Source organism: Aythya ferina (assembly GCF_964211825.1).
Source record: "Aythya ferina genome assembly, chromosome: 2".
Taxonomy (NCBI): Eukaryota; Metazoa; Chordata; class Aves; order Anseriformes; family Anatidae; genus Aythya; species Aythya ferina.
In genome coordinates this window covers 141,619,460-141,640,856 of record NC_140297.1, presented here as the reverse complement: position 1 = coordinate 141,640,856, position 21,397 = coordinate 141,619,460, and the positions used below count along the sequence as shown (strand labels likewise).

The 21,397-nt window shown below is 37.3% G+C and overlaps 1 protein-coding gene across 8 annotated transcripts in view; it reads right to left on the bottom strand.

Annotated features, from left to right (window-relative positions):
• The window catches only part of OXR1 (oxidation resistance 1), a 268,713-nt gene that overhangs the window by 8,253 nt on the left and 239,063 nt on the right, over positions 1-21,397 (bottom strand). For 5 of the 8 annotated variants that reach the window (XM_084509713.1, XM_084509712.1, XM_084509717.1 and 2 more), the window contains 3 exons: positions 4,562-4,642; positions 1,145-1,270; positions 274-426 (listed from right to left, as the gene is read on the bottom strand). In XM_084509713.1, the coding sequence (XP_084365839.1) occupies positions 274-426; positions 1,145-1,270; positions 4,562-4,642 (360 nt within the window). Of the gene's footprint in view, positions 1-273; positions 427-1,144; positions 1,271-4,561; positions 4,643-14,844; positions 14,926-21,397 lie in introns of those variants that run through there. The other 3 variants (XM_084509714.1, XM_084509716.1, XM_084509719.1) reach the window with 2 other exon arrangements.

The window sequence follows — 21,397 nt, the reverse complement described above, 5'->3', positions numbered from 1 at the left end:
TATAAGTATGTTACAAAAAGAATAGTAAGAGTAAATTCAATAATATTATAAGAGTCACAGTTTGACAGTGAACTAGTATCGTTATAGTATTTCCCAGAACTACAGTATGTCAGAGTACTCCTTGATGGTGAATCACATTTTTTTTTAAAAAGCCTCTATTGTAACTACTAAGAAGGAAACCATTTTGATACACATAAGTTTTCCTCCTTTCCTTTATAATTCCCAAAATTGGGAATCAATTTTGCAGGTTCCAACTTTCACACAGTTTCCTACCTGTCCATCACTGTCCTTGATAACCAACAACACAGGTGTATCTAATCCCAGCATAGTTCGATACAGAGTCTTCAAACTCATGCCATGCTTGGCAGTACTGTAGGCAAGAGTCCATGGATATCCAATAGTCCGCGGTGGAAGAGACTTTGTAAGCTGTTAAGAGGATAATGACAATCCTTTTACTTATTTATTTTTACTATTTGTAAAAACATACTGCATACCAGTAAAGGCTGATAATATTCTTCTGAGCTACTACAAGCAATCTTAACAGCTAATTTAAGAAACTCCAGTCAGCCTACAAGTTTCACCCACATTTTCTATCCTTGGTCTCTCAAGGAAGTTTATTCTCCCAGCTCTACCAGTGATCTACAGGAGAAGAATGGTTTCACCAAATGAGTACATGTTTGGTAAAGTCTCGAAGTTATCTAAAGACAGTAAAGGCATGTAGTTATTCTTGCATAGCAATACTACATCTCAGTACTGGTATACTACATGTATATTACTCAAGTCAACAGGTAACAAACTGAAGAATAAAAGATGCTTGCTCTCCTGTTCCCATGCCTTTGAACATAACCCTTGATGCAAACCTTCAATAACCATATATAGTGTGATGAGTTTGGACTGGACAGTGAGAACTGCAGTGATCACCACACTGTTGTCAAAAAGAATGAAACAGAGGCAAAGAGACTAATGTTAGCAAGATATATTAAAAGTGTGATAGGAGAAAACTAAAATTTTTGCTACGAAAGTGTTGACTTATGCATTTGTACCACACAAGGCCTTAAATTATTTGGTGTGTTTTACACTATGCCATATCATTTGTGAAGCATCAACATACAACACTAAAAAAATCCTGTAAGTAAGTAAATACCTTTTCTATTTGTTCTGGCTGGAGTAATTCACTGGGATCACTAAGATTTGGCCGGAATGCTTCAGGCTCCAGGTCTGTTTTTATGTTTGTTGCCTGTTTTGAATTTGTATCTTCTCTTGTTGTTATCTACAAAAAGAATCACAGAAAAATAAGTATTTGCAATACCATCAGCAGGGAAGATACAATTTGCATGTTTAAAACCATGCAGTTACCAATTTACAGTTATGCAGCTCCTTTGAAAGTTAAAAAAATCCATTAATTTGATCTAAGCAAGATTGTCACTGTTTCCAATAGCAAGCCAATATTCAACAATATATTAATATTAAATTACACAGTTACCTACTCAGAAAGAAGCCACGGTTTTATGCTAAAATAAATCCTTCAGACAGGTGAAGGAGTCAAATGCTTTTCTGAGGTCAAGGCACACACTTGCATTTTAATTCCATTGTATCATTCACATTAAATATAATTTAAAGAGCTCAGAAAAGGAATTTAAACTTCAAAATATTAATAAAAAAATCTCAGCAGTTTCTGTATCAATTTTAAGAGTACCTGTGAAAGTTTCCACATCTCTACTATGTATCTGAAAAGACTGCTGTCAAACACCTTGAGTAAAGCATCTGAATTGAGCTCTAGGAACATTGCTACTTTATGAGCTGATCTGCTAGAGTACTTATGGGAAAAAGAAGAAAGATTTGACAGCTGAGAGGGGTGGGGAGAAGAAAGCAGTAACACTTAATGCTGCGTATTGATCTTGGGAGATCTGGCAGAGATGCATTATTCAATTCTCCTGCAGTAGTTTAAAATCCCCTGCCCATACACCTACCCTAATCAGTTGATGACCACCATTTGCTGGAGATGGCAGAAGGCCACAAAATGCATCAGATTTCATAGATCACAGCAGTTGTTTAGCTTAGTCGGCATTCATTAGCACTTTCAAGCTAAAATGCCATGCAACAAAAACTAGACCAACTAAGAACCAGTTTTCCTTTTATAAATCTTGCTACAGAAGTAGTTAAAGCTTATTGTGGGAATAGCTTAATCTGACAAAAGTGCAGGACTGAAAGTTAAGGAAGTTAGCAACATAAACCACTGCAGCAAGACTTATTATAACAGAGATTTAATAAATAAAGAAGCCTTAACAAGAACGAGTACACCTGAAAAATTTAGCAGCCTCAATTAAGTTTCAGTAAAGGTCAGACTGAAATATTCAAAGCCTGAATCCTGCAAATTTTAAGAAAATACCTGCCATTTCCAGAAAAAAAAAAAAAAAAAAAGCAAGCAAACAAAAAACACCTGTGTTTGCCATATAGCTTATATTAAAAACATACATGAAAACTACAGTATTTCATGTACCACTGTGATAAACTTTGCCAAGCCTTTCAGAAAGAACTTTCTTAGTTAACTAGAGAAAAGCTAGATAAAAGAAAACACTGGAATACACATAGGAGTATTTAAACAAATATACCACCTGGGAGGAAGGCAAGAAAACCACAGCAAGAAATCCAACCCCATGTTATCACCTTTCTTTCCCTTAAGAGCTATGAAAAAAGTTCCTATCATGAACTCCTGTTACTTAAAAATAGTTGTATATATACACACTCTAAGTATATGCGTGCAATAACTTAATTGCAACATTAATTCTAAGCTCCAGGAAAGGTACACTTAAAAAGCAACAATCAAGTAAGCAAAAAACTCAGGCCTTCCATTTTTCAGTGGAGGGTGACAACTGTTTCTAGTGTCAACTATGCACTAATTTCTGTGTCCTGAGGAAAAAAAGTATCTGCACTTCTCACATACAAAGATGACACACATATTGCATTTGTGCTATCTATAGAAGATGTTATTTAGTAGCCCAATCTTTTCTACCTTACATACCTCTCATACATCTTATACTGCTTCACCTCTGTAAAAGCCTCAGCAATGTTCAAGAGTACAGCAGAAAGTTTATTCCCTGTTATTCTTCAATATTGATTAAAGCACACCACGCAAACATGAATAATTTGTATTAAAGACTTGTTTTTGTATGAAAACAGTAGAGCAACTTTCTAGGAAAAATACTGCTTTGTAGAAGCAGACGTAGAAGGCTATCTATCTGACAGAACCAAGTGCAGCTCCTGCACATGTATTTCCTGCTCAATTTCCATTAAGCAGACTGACCTATGTGCACATTCCAGGGGCTACTGCAGTTAGTAACTGTCAGGCTGTCTACACCACAAACCAAAAAAACAGCCTCAGAGCAGAGTCTGGAGCACGCACAGCTTCCAGGCTGTGGCCATCACATCAGCTTTTTCAAGTCAGCTTAAATCTTGAGTTGGGGCATCCCAGGTGAGAGTTATTTGAAAAGAACTGTTGCATTTCCAGGATATTAATACAAAGATTCCCCACCAATACTTGTCAGAGACAACTGTTTTGTTCTCAAATGGGAATTTACCTTCTCTGCAGAATTTTTGATTTTCCTGTAGAAGTGCAACTTCTGGGTTTATGCTCACTATCAATTTACACAACCTTGCTATTAATAAAATGCTTACGTAGCAAATTACTAAGTATTAAATAAATTGAAATAAAAGAACTAAGAAGAGATTGCATAATTATATAATGGTTTAAAAAGCCAAGATTAAAGTAAAAAAAATAAACATGAAATGAACTTTCTAAAGTTTCAGCAGCCAATTACTACAGGAAAAAACAACTGAGCTCTTAAGAGTTCTGTGTTATGCTTTCCATCAGTAAGTTAGATATGATATAAAACTTTGAATTGAGATGTACAACTATCAAACTAAGGAACACCTAAAGAGAATGCAAGTATCAGTTCCAGTCCACATCAGTAAGCCTTCAAAAATCCAAAATAAAATACTGGTTTTGATAAAGGAAGTTCCGTTATCAGCTCCATTTGTATAACCTTTGACATTTTGAACTGCCTCAGTTACCTGCTTGTATAATGAAATAAATACTTACCTATTCCACAGAAGTGAAGCTTCATACTTGCCAAATACTAAGAGATTCTTGATGAATAATCCCTATATAAAATTAAACATCCATGCAACTATGCAACAGTTTTTAGATTCTTCACCTGTTTTGCATTCTTTTTAGGAAAGTTTCTATCTAACACAACACACCAGTCTAAAATGGAAGTTAAAACACATCACTCCAAGCAGTACTGAGAACAAGTTTTCAAATTCTGACAGAAAATTCCTGTTTGAAAGAGTTGGAAGTAATAACTTCATCATAAAGTTACTGCATTCCATCATAGCATTGTACAATTAAATACATCCAAAACAAAGGAATTTTCTGCTGGATCCTTGTAGTGTTGTAGACAAGACAAACCCACTTAATATGGGGCTTGCCCTGATCAAAGACACTACAAAGAAAGATGTCTTTAGTATCTGGAGATGGGTTTTAAACTACTGAAGAGTGCACCTGGAGACGTCTGCAGAGTGTGCGCAGTTCTTCGCTATTTAGAGCATCGATCCTGCGGTGATACTCAGCCACTGACACTACCTGAATATGGAGACAGGAAGACAATAATTCCACTGACAGTTGAAGAAAAGTAAAAAGGTAAGAAAGAAAAAAGTGGAGGAGAATAATGAAGGAAAAACGGGCAATGATAACAAGCAAGAAGTGCTAAAAGATGTTTGTTTTGGCAAGGACAATGCACACGTAGGCGATTTTAGACTTATGAGTAGACATAGCAAACTTACACATTAAACACCAATGGCACTAGCAGTCTGATGCATCTTAGTGTTCTAGGATGAATGTAGAACTGATAAAGAAGCACAAAGTTACCAGTATCAGGATGCTAAGTTATAAATCAATCTGAGTTGCATGCCTTAACCCACACTCTACACCCCCAAAGTCCTCTCAAACCTTCTTTACATCCAGATTAAATGAATCCTTTGAACCTGGTTTGCTTTCAGAAGCAGAATAACTAGAAGCAAACCTCAGATTTCTTAATAGGTTCAACTCTTCTATCTGTCAGTAAAGATAGTAAAAAACAAGGTAGCAGGACTACAGGCCAGTAACCCCCGCAATATCTTTATCCTGTACTTTCCATTCACTTCCAAAGCTTCAGGAGCTGCTTGTCCATCACACAGCTGCGCATCAACACATTCACTCCAAATGCCACCTCCATTTTTGCAGGAGGTGTACAGACAGAAAGCCTTTAGTCAGAAAGCTCTAGAACATGCTGCTCTGGGTGCAACAAGCTGGCTAAAGGACTACAACAGTCATTTGGATGTAACTACAGCAGATGATGTGATTTTGAGAAAGACTCAAAATCATCATTTATATGAAAGCATCTTAAAACAGCTGGTGAAGAGATTAAATGGATGTCCCATGTAGTAAGAGCATATTAAAAATTTCTAGAGATCCTACCACAATGCAAAGGAAGATAACCACAAGTCCAGCAGCTCCCCATCTACCTGCCCCTACTACAAGGAGTTTGGCCAGATACTCGCCACTGTCCTGAGTACAGAGCCCAGTCACACATGACTGGCTCTTGAGTAGTGATGGTTCACTCTACCCATGCAACTGCAAGGCAAGGAAAAAGGAATATTTGTAACATCCAGTTTTATAACTGAATAAACTAAACTACTAGCACTCATTTTATGTCCACTACTTTCCATTGTTCTCTTATAAAAGATAAAGAATAGATTGTATTTTGTGCATTCTCAGAGTCAAGTAGTTACATGTAAAGCTTTAGAAGTATTCCCCAAGCATACAAATGATAGCGTAGCTGGATCAATTTATTTGCTGTGACAGTTTGTTACATCTTTACATCATTCTTCCCATCAACTTATAAACTTCTTGCTTTTCATGATGACAGTAAGGACTTGTAAGTCTTACCACTTCTTCAAGCACAGTCCCTACCACATAAGATGTTTAACTTCAAATAGTCTGTGAGTACCTGGTTACTTAAGGAGACTCTTGCCCCCCCAAAAAATCTCATAGTGCCTGAAACCATTATATAGATGCCATTTCACATACTGTAATGTTGACAATTTTATAGGCAATGACATCTTGCCTTCAACTTGTCAAATGAATACTCTATCACAACCCTTCATTTGCGAAATCCTTAGATCACTAAGCAAGAGTGTCAGCAAGTCTGACGTGTCTGTTCATATGCCATAGGGAAGCCTACAACCTCAAACAGTGCACACAAGGTATTCTGACAGATTTCTTACCTAGAAGAAACATATATTTATTTGAGTAAGTATCCATAATAACATCTCGTCATCCTGAACACATTATGCACCGTCACATTACACTTGGACCTTCATATCTGCCTTGTGGACAAAAGCCTGCATACCACAGTCTGTGACTATGCAGTGACAATCACCACAAAAATCATGTCACAGAATTTCAAACTACAAACAAGAAAATTAGAGGCCTGGAATAGAGGGATCCACCCTCTCAAGTCTAGTATTTATTTTAAGCATACAGTCCATACTAGCATTCTGAGTAAGCCAAAAGGGCAAATGTTTCAAGGTTAGCTATTCATCATTATGCGTTTCAGTAGATGGGAACTGGGCTTGAAATGAGTATGTTAAAGTAGCTCAATAGTTCAGCTATAGTGCATGACCTACAAAATGCTTATGGTTCAGGTCACCATCATTTATTTTTGCTTTAGAGTGGACAAAACTACGTATTTCTGGATTCTGTAGCTCATTTAGTCATGCAATCGGATACATCTTTAAGCTTACTGGCAACTACCTTCTACTAGTTCATCCATAAAGTGAGATGTATCTTGAAAACTGCTACCATTTTGTCTCTGCTAGGTCTGAGGGCTGTTTTGAAATGGTAGTAGTCTAATTAGTTAGAAGCTTCCTGTGCTTTACATTTGGTTTTATCTATACTCTGCTTATGCAGTGTCCTATTCCATCAAGATTTCTTCATTTTCCTTTTTTATAGCCATATTAGTCCTCCATTCAGTTTCACCACATCAAATAAATTGGTTATTTCTTCTCTTCCCCATGCCTCTGTACTGGCTGTCTACTATCCTGATCATTGCAGAAGATACTTCCTACCTCATTCCACTTTGAGCTTTCACTTTCTCACTCACACACTGTTAGAAATACATGGAAACCATGAAAGACAAGGGCAGTTTCATATGCATCATACTGCACTCTGGTCTTCAGTACAGAATGTTTCTTTGTACTAAAATTCTTTCATTTTGGGCAGACAGTAGTGGATGCCATTTATCTGTATTTCACAAAGGCTTTTAACACTGTGCTGCCTTGCAGTCAAATCAGTTACGTCTTGAGCATATGAAGACAAAACCGAAAAATTGCCTGGATTGCTGGGCTCAAAGGGCTGATGCTAGTGATTCAAAGTTTAACCACTGATAAGCCATAGGAGTCACTAGTATTCTGTATTGTTTAATCTGCTCAGTAGCACTGAAAATGCACCCTCAGCAAGCTTAGGAAGGACCAAACTCTAGGGAAAGTCCTCAATACACTAGAAGGAAGGGCAAGAGCTGATAATGACGCAACAGAAATCTCCTGACATCCCTCATCTCTCCAGATGCTTGAAGTTGAGTAGCAGCAAAGACCCACCTTTGTCCAGAACAGCCCCATGTGGCAGTACAGGCTGGGGGCTGGCTGACTAGACAGCAGCTTTGCAGGAAAGGAGTAAGGGCCCAGGGGAGGTGGGATCTGGTGTCCCGGTAGGCAGAGTGTTTAACAGTGGCTGCTTGTGAAGATGCGGGCTAATCGTGTTCCAGGTGGCAAATGAAAGAGCAACGCCAAAAGGTTAAGAGAGATGATTACTCCCGGGTCAGGGGAGCTTGTGAAGCTGCACATGCAATGTTGTGACTACTTCTGTCCCCTTCAGTCCAAGACAGATTGACACACTGCACAGAGCCCACTGGGGGGGATGATTAGGGGTGGAAACATGATACACAAGGACTGTCTGAGAGAGCTGGTTTGTGTAGCCTGCAAGAGAGACAATACTAACAAATAACTTGATTCCTTTGTTGTGCTTCCAATCTGGGCACTAAAAGGATGGAAGGCATTAGTTACAAGGCACAACAAGGCGAATTCTTATCAGATGAAAGAAATAATTCTCCACAGTGGAGATGATTGACTGACTGACACAGGGTTCCAAGGAAAATCACAGTATCTCCATCCTTGCTGGCTTTCAAATACTGAGCAAAGTCCAGAGAAAATTTAGATAAGTTCTTCTGCATTCAAGTCATTAAGCTTGAAAGGATAAAGCTATCAAAATTCCAGTACAGACCACGTCCTTACACAGAAGTTGCCAGTATGCCCCAAATTGTCTTGATCTAGGTACTCTGCCCAGGATTAAAGTGCAGACCTACCTATGTGAAATTGCTGTGTGATTTACTGCACTCTTCACTATGCCAGCATCCAGATTACTGAACACTTAAATTTACTTTGAGGGTCAGAAAGTGTTCCTGAAGAACCCTCTGCCGACTCTCTAGCTATATACTGTTTCAAAAAGAATTAAGGCAGAGACAAGGACAGCTAAATCTCTCATGGTTAAATTGGGCACTGGTTGGTATAGACTGAAGCAAAGAAAATGTACAACTGGGAAGTTAGTGTTTCAGGACAAAAGAGATTCTGTAGCCTCTATTCTAAACCAATACTGCTGAGAAAATATGGGATAAGTTGTATGACCAGTGCGAATGCTTTTCAGCTTGACTTCATACCAGTTATGAGTTAACCACTCAGTAAAACATACAGGAGTTTGAATATTTAATGCTGTTAAGTCAAAAAGAGGGTTTACATGCTAACTGTCCAACTTAGCAGAGGACTTAGGATTGTCCTTCTAGAGAAACTCATGTTTTGCAACACTGCTTTTCTGAAAGTATGTCAGAGGACCTCCTCTTGCAAGATATGCTGGCATACCCAAAAAGCAAAGCACAAATGATAGATCCTAATATGGAATTTATTAGTCCATTAGCAATCCACATGAATATCCAGTTACAATTGTTTGAATGCCCTTGAAGGACAGTTTGCCACATGCATAGTGACACATCAACACTTCCAGCCACTGGTTCCATACAGCTGCAATATAGTGCTGTAAAAAAGCACACTGTTTACATCAAGGAGGGAAACCTCTACCAGTTTAATGAAGTAAAGTGACCAACACATGCACCTGATGCGTTTGCTAATACCACTGTCTAACTGCTGCTCTCAAACCAAGTACAGCTGAACTTTCGGAGCTAACAAATAGCTGAAACGATGTCCTCTGTCTTATCAGAGCTGAACAGTGCTTCTGAAAGGTAAGAATGGAGAAGGTGTAAAAGTCCTAAGCAGTTTTCTTCAGCATCAGTTATCTATACTCTCATGATTAACTGAATATGAAAGAGAATGAAAGCTGAACAATTACATTCTGAACCTTAGTACATCTGCTCAAAACCAGGTGAACTGAAAGCTTCTTTGTGATCAGACTCCAGAATGCTTCACAAATTGTGCCAAGTTATTTGATTAAAATAAAAATGAAATCAATGTAATTTTATTAAACCCTTTACAAGTTACTCCAAACTATCAGTCTACTACTAATTCATTAGTAACTAGAGAAAGGTAAGAAAGTATCAAACCCTTTATAAAGGCTGCAAATAGGTTACAATGATAATAAAAGGTACATTCATGAACCAAATGCTGTTAGGGAATATTTTAAGAGAAAAACTTCGTGTTCCTTTTTTCAGACAAATTTAGCATCCTCTCAAAATTCTTAGATACTGCCTGAAAGGAAGCAATATTGAAGCAGTCTTCTGTTACAAAAAGGAGTGTTTATGATATATTAACTGCATTAAAATAATGTATTAATACATAACAATTACTACATTAGATAAACATTAAGTATCATTCTGAAAAAAAAAAAATATCTAAGGCAAATTTATGTTAATGAGAAAAAAATCCTTGCATAAATGTTTCCACGTGCCTCCTTGCAGATATATGTACCTATTTCACTAAACCGAGGCTAATATCAAAAATTTAGCTGCATCTATCAGACTGTTTACCTGCTCATACCATCAGAAGCGTTCCTATATATCTTCTGAGGTAGGACCCATAATATAGATCACAGATGGAAATGACTGTAGATGCAAGTTAAGCCCTTTGCTAAAGGAAAAGTTTAGAAAACAGATAAATTGAAAAAAAAATTGAATTCCGATAGCTTTTGAGAGCTATTGGAATATTTTGGACAGATATTTGAGAGCTATTGAGAACCATGGCTCTGGACCTGCCTATGGCCATGCAAGTCAGCTCAGGAAGCAAGTGTGGCTGCAGAGTGAACCCATCGGAGTGGTTTTCAGCCAAACCAGCTTCCTGTCACTGCTGATAAAGAGGAACAGCTAGCCATTTTAGGCAAAGGAGAGGGATCAGAGAATAGCAGCAGTCCACTAAACTCTCAGGCACTGCTGTTCTCTTTAAAACTGGCAGTCTCTCAGAGCTGTTCTGCATACCAGGATATTTTCCATAGCTGTGACAGAAGAGCTTAGTATCTTACAAGACAACAGCGTTTGCCTTGTGATCAGTACAGTCTCCACAGCACCACGGGACAGACTGTTAAGTATCTGCTTTGACATAATAAACATGTATTGAAGAAAAATTAAAAGTTTCACAATAATCAGAATTAATAAATTCACTTGAGAAGAATGCAATCAAAGCCTTAAGCACACAGTGCTTACAGCAACTCTCAAAGCCTTTATGACAAACTACTTAAGATATTAGAAATAATTACTTTGAGAAAGATAATGCCAGCAAGAGTTAAACTTAATAGGAAAACGTTAAATAAACCTTAGGATGTCTGTACAAAGAGTTAAGAATCAGATTTATGAATATTAGAGATGTCATGCAAGTTGACTCGTTTTGTCAAAGAATCTAAAATTTAAGAAAAGAAATTAGCATTATTACCAACAAAACCTAGACCTTCTGACCCAGTTGATTTATCTTGCAAATAATTGAAGGAAGTTTCAGAACTAGCAAGTAAAAGAAACCAGAGTTTCAGTTATCTAAACCAAAGCACCCAGTACCTGACCTCAAGCTGCCATTCCAGAACTGTAGAAGGGTTTTGGTTGGAAGAAACCTTGAAGATCATCCAGCTCTAACCTCCCTGCCTTGGGCAGGGACATCTCCCACCAGACCAGGTTGCCCAAAGTCCCATCCAGCCTGGTCTTGAAAACTTCCAGGGATGGGGCATCCACAGCTTCTCTGGGCAACCTGGTCCAGTGCCTCACCACCCTCTGAGTGAAGAATTTCTTCCTAACAGCTATTCTAAGTCTACCTGCTTTTCTAGGCCCATTTCTTCCTTGTGCTGAGGGCCCCAGGGCTGAACGCAGGGCTCCAGGTGGGGTCTCAGAAGAGCAGAGCAGAGGGGAACAATCACCTTCCTCGCTCTGCTGGCCACGCTGCTTTTGGTGCAGCCCAGGGTATGGTTGGCTTCCTGAGCTGTAAGCACACATTGCCAGCTCATGCTGAGCTCACCAACCAACACACCCCCAGGTCCTTCTCCTCAGGGCTGCTCTCAACCCATACTCCACCCAGCCTGTATTTGTGCTTGGGATTGCCCAAACCCAGGTGCAGGACCTTTGTGGGCCTGTGTGAACCTCAGAGGCTCACACAGGCCCAACCTCTCAGGCCTGCCCAGACCCCTCTGGATGGCATCCCATCCCTCCTGCATGTCAACCGCACCACGCAGTGTGGTGTCATCTCTAAACTTGCTGAGAGTGCACTCGATCTCACCATCCACATCACCAACAAAGATGACAAACAGTGCCAGTCACAAAACTGACCCCCAAGTATAAATATAAAATCTGATCACGCCATGGAGATATCCTCTCAGGTGTGAGAACAAAGTGTATTATAACGTGTCATACATGCTTAGAAGTAGATAACTGAATCCCACCCTAGTTGTGGAAAGCTTTGCCCTTTTTCATCAGAAAAGCTATGGAATCAACTTTGGATTGCATAGACCATTAAATGCACACAAAATATAAGCCTCTAATACCCACTTTTTTTCTTTCAATTTACAAACAACCTTTTCAAATCTTTATCTGCTACTGAACTGCACTTGTAGTGAGTTCAGTAGCAGATAAATCACATATTTCACAAGTATTAATACACGTACTCTAAGTTAGGACACTGGGTATGGCACACACCTGATCAGGACAAGGTTCAAGGCAATAATCACTATAAGAAAGTACTGGATTGCACTCTTTTTTTTTTTTTTTTCCCCAATATACTCAGATCAGTTCACTACTATAACTAATAAAACTGAGCATGGAAAACTGCCTTCTGAAGATCTTTGTAGCAGTATTATTGGATTAATGCAATCTGGTTCTGGTACCCATAGCGGTGAGCACTACTTCTCATCTTTCACGTGTATACTCTTATTAACACATCCCCAGAACCTAAACATAGCCAAAGAACTACACCATCAGCTTAGCAACTTATTGCTAACACATCAAGAACACACCAAGCCTGCTGGAGTTTAAGAAGTGTTTGGACAATGTTCTCAGTCATATGGTCTGAATTTTTGGTAGACATTCTGTGGAGCCAGGAGTTGGATCCTTGTGGGTCCCTTCAAACTGGGGGTATTCTATGATTCTATGAAGAATCTCAGAATTTGTGCAAGTCAAGACATTCAAACCATTAAAACCAGAATTATTTTAATGCCCTTTGCATTGTATTTTCAGAATATAAAAGACAAAGGTAAGGTTTTAGTGGTTTTATCCCCTTTGGCTGCATCCCCTATAGAAACACTGCAAAGCATTCCAGCCATGACAGGCATTTCCCAAAGGCAGCAAATTCACCTTTTGTTCTCTTGTATCGCCTGGTGTCCTTTGTCTGAAGTGCTTTGACAGAAGAATGGCTGCCTACATTTCTAACATTCTAGAAACTTACCATCATAGCTTCTATTGCAGTACAATGAAGAGTTAGTACCAAAGAGATTTACTAAAAATTGGGAAGCATATTTTGAAGTGGGAGCATGATGCTTTGTTTGGTCATTAAGACTGATTTCTTACCCTAGGAAAGCATGAGATGCCTTAAATGCCTGGTCTAAGTTTACTCTATCATGTATACTAAAGACCTTGTAGGTAAATAAACCCAGATGACTTATACCTAATTCATACTTTTATTATAGTTGCTGGACCAAACAGAATGATATGTTATTTCACGTCAGCTGTGTCTTCATCTGAATTTCAGATGAACAAACAAAACATTTAGTCAAAAACCTATACTTCATATTTGCTGCCAGTCTAACATGCTTCCCACTGTCTCACATAACACAAGTAATGGTTCCAACACTCCTCCTCTCTTTTCCATACGAAGGTTACACTGGCACATTAGCTTTATGATCATTCATTGAAGGGAAAAAAATACAGAGTAACTTGTTGATATAATAAGATTTGTAAGATATATTCATTCTGTAGTTATTTCTACACCCCTTTTTCTGATCAGACTTGTTTTATACATGAAAAAAATTGTTTTCTAGCAAAGAAAAATTCTCCTTATATTGTAAACCTCTCCATAGGAAAGGTTCTCAAAGTTTAACCTCTCCATACAAGTCAGTTACTATTGCTTTAGAGTAGTTGTTAGAGTAGTTGGACTCTGGCTAACATGAAACGTTGGTCCTAAAGGAAATACTTGTAACAAAGAATAAAACTTTTTTTTTTTTTTTTTTTTTTTTAAGTAAGCTGGGCAAGAAGCATCCATATCTATATTTAATACCCTTGTTAACCTCCAGATACCCTGCAGCAGTGTAAAAGGTATGCTTGAATTACGTTTGAATTAATTCAGCTATTGTACCTCTATTCTATAGAAAAGTAAGAGCCTATTCTTTCAGAAAAATTTTCTTAGTCAGGAATGCATTTAGAGAAACAATCATTGCCATTTGACATGATTTAATATTCTGCAAGTAACCTGATTACAAATAAAGACAAAAATAAAAATAAAAAAGCGAAGTCAATAGCACCTCCAAAAGACACATGCACCAGAAACCAGAGATCTGCAACTCTTACAAAGAAGGTGAAAAGCTTATCAGAATCTGAATTATGTATCTCCAGATCTGCTGTCTGGTAAAGCACAAGCATATTGTCAAGATCACTTCCTCCCTATTCCCAAGTTGCTACTGTTTTGCAAGTCTCACTGAGAACTATTTTATTATTATTATACAAATTTAAGCCTTTCTGGGGTAAACAATGCAGTACAAATAGTTAATTCCATAGATTTAGTGAACTGTAAAAACAGTGGCATGTCCTCACTCCCCTTTTTTTTTTTTTTTTATAAATGTATGAGAGGGTCATGGGACTACAGCACTTTTCTCCATCAATTCAGAACTGTTAGAAGATCTTCATATGGTTGAATGACTTCTGAGAAGCTATAACCAAATAGCAGCTTGGATTTATAGCTTTCTAAGTAAATGTCAATGGAATCTACTGTTCAATATATTTAGCTATAAAGCAAATCGTTGCTGAAATAAGATGAATTACTCCAAAAGGGGAAAAAATAAAAACCAATAACACTCAAACTACTAAAATTCTGTAACCTTCAAAGTAGTTTCTCTTAACTAGTACCGATGAAATATGAGGAATTAAATTATGTACATGAAAACTGCAAAAATCTGACTTAGCATCCTGTTCACACATTCAAAATTTAAACTTCCAGAAACTGCCTATGCACCATACCGTTAAGAGAATGCAATACCAGAAATGAACATACTGTGCTGAAAATTACCAGAGCATATTTATGATTAACTGGCTGATGCTTTCCTCCCTTCTTCCCATACCAGAGCCGAGACATTTCCCTTCTAAAAATAAAACGAGACTAAAAATCATTCAAGGCTGTTTGAAAGCATTCTCTCTACCTGCTGTCAGTTCCAGGCACAGACAGAGCCCCACAATGGTGACAGGATAGGCTGCTAGAGGCACAGATTTGACTGACGTGGCTGGGAACAAATGAACAAGTGTACAGTAGGGGGGTTGCATCCCAAATGATGACGGTAGAGAAGAAGAAAGGTTTCCTGTATTCAAGGGTGGTTGCAGAGCAGGAGTTTGTTGAAAAGGCTAGAATATTTAAAGATACAGAACTTCATTTTTTTTTTGTATGCAGTACTTAAAAATACAAAATAAAGAGCTGCTTGTGAAATTGTTATTCTAATATTCATTAACAAATTTGCACTCCATAGTAAAATAAGTTTGTCTTTCTTTTGCTCATAAGTCTGTATAGACTCATTTTTTTTTCTTAGAGTCCAGGACTGGTTAAATAATGGTCAGTAATCCATAAATGTGTGTGTATATGTAATATATTAAAGGTTAAAGCATTCAGGATGCAATACTCTCCACATTTCTCAGAATCATGTTTTATTTCTTTTTTCCTTAAGGAAGGAACGTTTATCTAATCAGGTGTGTTCAGCAGTAATATGTGCAGCATGCACCCCTTTGAGAACTTCCTTGTAGTAGCACTTGCAGGCTTTATTCCCCCTCCCCAAAACACCCAGTGCTCCTAGTTATAGATTAAAATATTGAATAAGCAGAGGTAGTGACAAGCAGCAGCATAACATTAAACACTGATCACTTCTGCTATTGCACCGATCTAAAAACCAAGATGCCTAAGCAGAGGAAACCAGCAGCAGAGCTCAAGTACACAGCAAACTCCACTGAAATTCCTCACCTTGCTCTAGTGTCTAACAATGTAATTCAGAATGATAAAGTGTTTCTTCTCCATAAAAGCTTTCTTAGGAGCTGGTAACTCTGAAAATCAATTTGTTCTGACTTAGCTTTCTTCTTAGCAATTCTCTTATGAACATTTTTATCAGTGGCCCATTCAAAACTTAAAATTGGGAAACTCATACAATAACATACTGACTGTGTATCTAGTGTAAGATTCAAACAAACCATACACCCATTTATTATGTTTTTAAAATCAATAAGAGCCAATACTGAAGTAAAGCAACAAACGCACTGCATAGACTTAATTAAAACTGCTTCAGATGAGATAATTGCAATAAATACAAGAACAGCTACAAAAATAAATCAGCCAGGCCAAACTCAAAGGAATGGAAAGTATGCAGAAAATCTATTTCAAACTGTTGAGATGCATCTTCTGAACCAAAAGAGAAAGCTAACCACATAACTAACTCCCCCTCAGCTTATTTTAGCATTGTTTTCCTCCCTTCCCTCCTCCCTCCCCCCAAAAATTAAAATAAATAAAAAAAAGAAACCCAAGTTCTTCCCAAACAGTAGCCAACACACAGCTTCTCCAAAACTGGGGAAGGGGGGGAGGAATTACCTAGGAATTTAGGCTATCATATAATTTTTTATTCTAGTACACTGAATATATATTTTAAATCTTAACTCAACTTACTAGGATGCTTCCAGCTTCTAGTTAAAGTGGCTCCCACCCAGAGCTTCTCAGAAGGATTTTTAAGATTTGCTCAAAAGAGGAGAGCCATAAACTTGCTTGGTGAGATCTGAAAACCTGTTTTTTCCACCTAATTATATTTGCAAAGTTTAATGAGAATAAATGCAGTAGTAACTTTTTCAAATCAGACCTCCTGCCCATCTGTTTTGTTGTTCAGGCTTCCAGCAGCAGCAGCAACTCCCAAACTGGGAGCTGCCCTGTAGCTGAGAGTATCTGTTGGAGGGGGAAGGCAGGTCAGGATAGCATCATCATCATGAAACAGTAATAAGAGTGACCAAAGCTTTCTCTTGTGATTCTTGATCTCCACCCAGCCCCTTAACACTTTTTCCAGACTGGTGGAAGACAAATTTATGTTAGACAAAAAAAAAAGGCCATCCAGGGATCTCAGAACCTCAGAGCATCTCCTAATTAAAGACAAAAATAAACTTTCCTTTTATTCTTTTCTGCATTTGTGGGTTATACTGCTGATCTGATAAATTGAATCAGAAACTCATCTTGTTAATACATTCCTTCATAAGTTCATAATTAATAAGATTCCAGACAGATGGAATTTTAACTCAGACCTAACATAACTGCAGAACAGCAGCACGCATTTAAGAGCAGGTCTATTTGCTACCTAGACAACAGAACAAAACAAAGTGCATCTAATTACACTGAATATTAATCTTGTTATTGTCATTGTTAGTTTGTAACTAAGCCAAACATCTCTATACAATCAACGTTCAAGCCAGAAGCAAATAGGCCTTTCAGCAATTGTTGTACACAATGCTGGTTTTCCTAATAAACCAATCTGTCCTAAATTAAAAAGTAACAGAAAAATGTGAGTATAAACCAACACCATTTATGAAATGTCTTATTCTCACTCCAGGTCAGTTTATAGCTTTGCCATATCACATTTAAAGTTACCAATTTACAAGATCTCATAATCTAGAAACAGGATAACAACTACAGCAACTCCTCATAAACTTGTGTAGGAAAAAAACAGGATACAGGGTGTGAAACATCATTGCAGTCTGGCTAGATGGCGTCATTCTGTTTCTCTCTGTAGCTAGCACAACCTCTTACTACCGAAGAGACAGAAAAGTTGAGATGTTGAATTTCACAATCCCTGTATTTAACATGCACACATTTTTTAATCAATATTACATTAGTAAAAAAGACTCCTCTTAAGTGAACAAGGTTAGTCCTGAGAGATACTGGGGAGCATTTTTTTGGGAAGGAATTGCTTGTTTTAGCAATTCCTGTTAATTTCCACAGTATGCTGCTTTGTAGGGGACCATGTTTCATGATGAAAAGCCACACGTGTGTTACCCTGAAGATAAGCTAAACATCCCCAAGCAATTCCTGGGAAGATTATATGAGGCATACCCATGAAATAAGATTGTTTCTAGAATTTAATACTTTAATTCCAGAAGCAATCCTGAAAATTGAGCAAAACATACAAATCACAGGAACCAGACTGGATGACTTTAAGTGCCTCAATGCAATGCACAAGTCATTTGCATTTCTGACTGACGAGCTGAAAGCTTGTTTTTATGATGTTGTATTGCCTTGTCTGGGAACAAAAACAAAAATCAATAAACAATGACATTAATTTCACTTTCAGTGACATATCTACTTTTATATGTATATATTAAAGAGATGGGGTTGCTACTTACTAACATCAAACAGGTGTATTTCAATGATTACAGTTTTTATGCACAAGTGTTCAAGAACTTCAGAATTACAAAGGCACCTAACTCAGTTGCTTGATCTTTTGCAGAGATTCTGCTAGGTGAAAGAAAGGCAGTTTACAATTTTCATAATAGAAGACATACAGAATATAGCTGAATTAAGAGGTCTGATTTATCTTCTTTAATAGGAGGTAGGCAGGTTCTACTTTGTACAAAAAAAAAAAAAAGCCTATCAGATGACTGCAGAAACTGTCCTGAGTTCAGAAACAATGAAGTTAGTGCCATTAAAAAAATAAAGCAGGTATTGGTAAATACCTAAGTAAAATAACTACTTTTGTTCTAGAACAAGCAGATCTTTGCAAAAAGTTATGGCAACAAAGGTGTTTCAGTGCATGAACTAACATGTAAAGCTGATATGGGATTATGGTTAACTGAGGTCTGATTTTTCTCCCTTTCTGCCTACACAAAACACACCAAACAACACAATAGCCAGCTTTGGTGGTATCCTGCACAACAAGGAATGGCACAGCTTCTTAGTTGGCTGATAGTGTTTTCTTAAGAAAGGAAGTCTAATTTAAGAAGTTATCCCTTGTTTCCTTTCAACAGCTTAGGAAAAAATAAGAAGGCATTTCCCCATCCAAAGATTTCCTCTGGATTTCCAGAGGCACTCTGAAAGCCAGAGTCACAAAAGCACAAGATTTTTAGTTGCATGATTCTGCTTCACGTCTCAGAAGAGAGACTATCCTAGTTCTTTCTAACAGATACATGAAATAACTATCAGTTACAATTCCACATAAATGATTCCAATTACTGAAGGACAGTTTTATGTACTGAATTACATCCAAATTTTCCCTTACAAATTATAAGGGGTTTCAGAATAGATTAGAGAATATAAATTGTAAGGAAAAAAAAAGTGTCCTAAGCATGAAGTTGAGATTTTTACAATATTTATTCAAGCTAATTGCAAAAGCAAGAACAAGAGCTACTTGTCCTTCGGAAAGGCATCACATTATGTTTATGGCCACCAGCCTCTTCAATCACAAAAAATAATTCAACACTTTTAGTATTGCACAACTGCAGAAGTTCGTAAGAATCTCATTGTCCAGACCAAGTGCAAAGCCTATTAAATATGCTTTTTAGTGACTCATGCATAGTGACATACCTGTAATTTCCAAACAGACAACACATAACATAAAACCACACTATGAGAGTGTATTGTGTATAGTAGTTAGATGACTAAGAGACAGCATTTCAAGAAATATTGCGAAAATACTCCTATTTTGAGGACTGTTAGTGGCAGGCATCATATGATCACACCACATTTTAAAATGTAAGACATAGCAGGCAGCTATTTCACTCAAAATATAGGGCAGGGAGCTAAAACAAATTTATAGGAAAAATACTATTAAGTATACAAAAATGTAAGCCCTATTTAAGGAAAGAGCAATGCACACAGAAAGAGAAAGATTCATTTTAGTATAGTAGTGTTATAGGGTACAGTCCAGATCCAGTAGAAAACTTAAGCACCTATATCCAATATTCCAAACCTGAAAATACTGAAAATCTATTGTCTGACCCAGGGACAATCACTATTTGTGATCATCATTCTTCTACAAAAACACAAACAGAATTTCTGAACACTCCATTTAGAGGTAATGATTGTGAAATGCAAGACTAGAACACATCCAAAACAATCAGGAAACTGGGAAAACTGGCTGCAAACATCTGTCAACTCATGCTTCACTTTGAAAGCTGACATCTAGACGGCTTCAAATCAGACGGGCTTTCTGTATTTTCTAAAACTGAGCCAGTTACCAACTACTGTAAGAAGAGCTTTCAAGTTCTCTGACAACGAGCTTCCTGTTTTCAGGATTCTTATTTAGTATTTAGATTTATATAGATCTGAAGCATGACTATCTTGGATAATAGCAATTAATGACACCTGATAACAGGGGGAAATATGTGAAGGAAATCAACACTTTATCCAATCCACTGTTCTATTATAGAGTAATTCTTCTGTTTACTTAATGGATCTAAGACTTAAACAGGAACCAGTTTCCTTAAGTGATTTCTTCACAACTGCATAAAATGAAGTGTCTTCAACATCTCACAAATATTCATCTCTGTCTGTAGTAATTTTATTTTGTGTCCGTACTCTGGTTGATGACCAGAGATCTGATTTTTCAGCATAAGTCCTGTATTTCCAATATTGCATAATGACAGGCACTTAATTGTGGTACCTCACATATATACTGTTCCAGAATCAAATCTAGAAACCTCTGAAGAGATCAATTAGTCTTTTAGTTAGATATAAAGAAAACGTACAAAAATTGTATAGTAAAAACTGCACACAGGAAAACACAAATCACGTAATTTCTCCTTTATGCACCCCTTCTTACTCAAATAATCATTTCAGTCGTTTCCCTTCGAATGCCTTCCTCCTTGCTCTATGTTCTAAAAACATAGGGATTTTCTTTTTATCTAGCAATACCAGAGGCGTTAAAACCTTTTCTTGAAAGTTAGCTTCAGTTGACTGTTCTCTCCAAATATGATTCATTGATCCCTTAAAGGTCTCGGCAGATGGGGCCTTATTTATGCCTCACTTTCAAAGAAAAATATTTGAGTTTATCAGCAACTTTCACAAGCAGCATCTTGAAATGCATACAAGTTCAGTGGAATGTAAGCACTCCAATTCTGCACTAGAATCCTAATATGGTTAAAAATATTTTACATGCATACTTGTTTTCCAAGTCTTTTTCCTCCAGTCAACTTCAAACTGCTGCCTGCCATTTCATATAGGAAATGCAGCAGTAGAAACAAATCTGTCAAGATTTTAAAACCCATGCTAGGTAACAGATAGTAGAACTGGAGTTTCTGGCATACAAGAATCAGACTGCCAAATCAGAAAAGTTGCAGAAATCCTCAAGAAAACTTACAGATATGATGTATAGTAGGTAATGTACATCTTAAAACAACTTGAGCGAAGATTATAAGACCAAATATAGACTGTAACACGCACTCCGTTTTTTTTTTTTTAATGAATTGTATACACAATGTTAAAAAAAAACATTTATTATTCTTTACAATGAATGTCAACAACACATCTTTCAGGAAGACAAGCTCTCACGCAGCCATATGAAACTATTAGCAGTTTTTTTGTTTTTTTTTTTTTTTTTAATAGAAATAACAAAGTA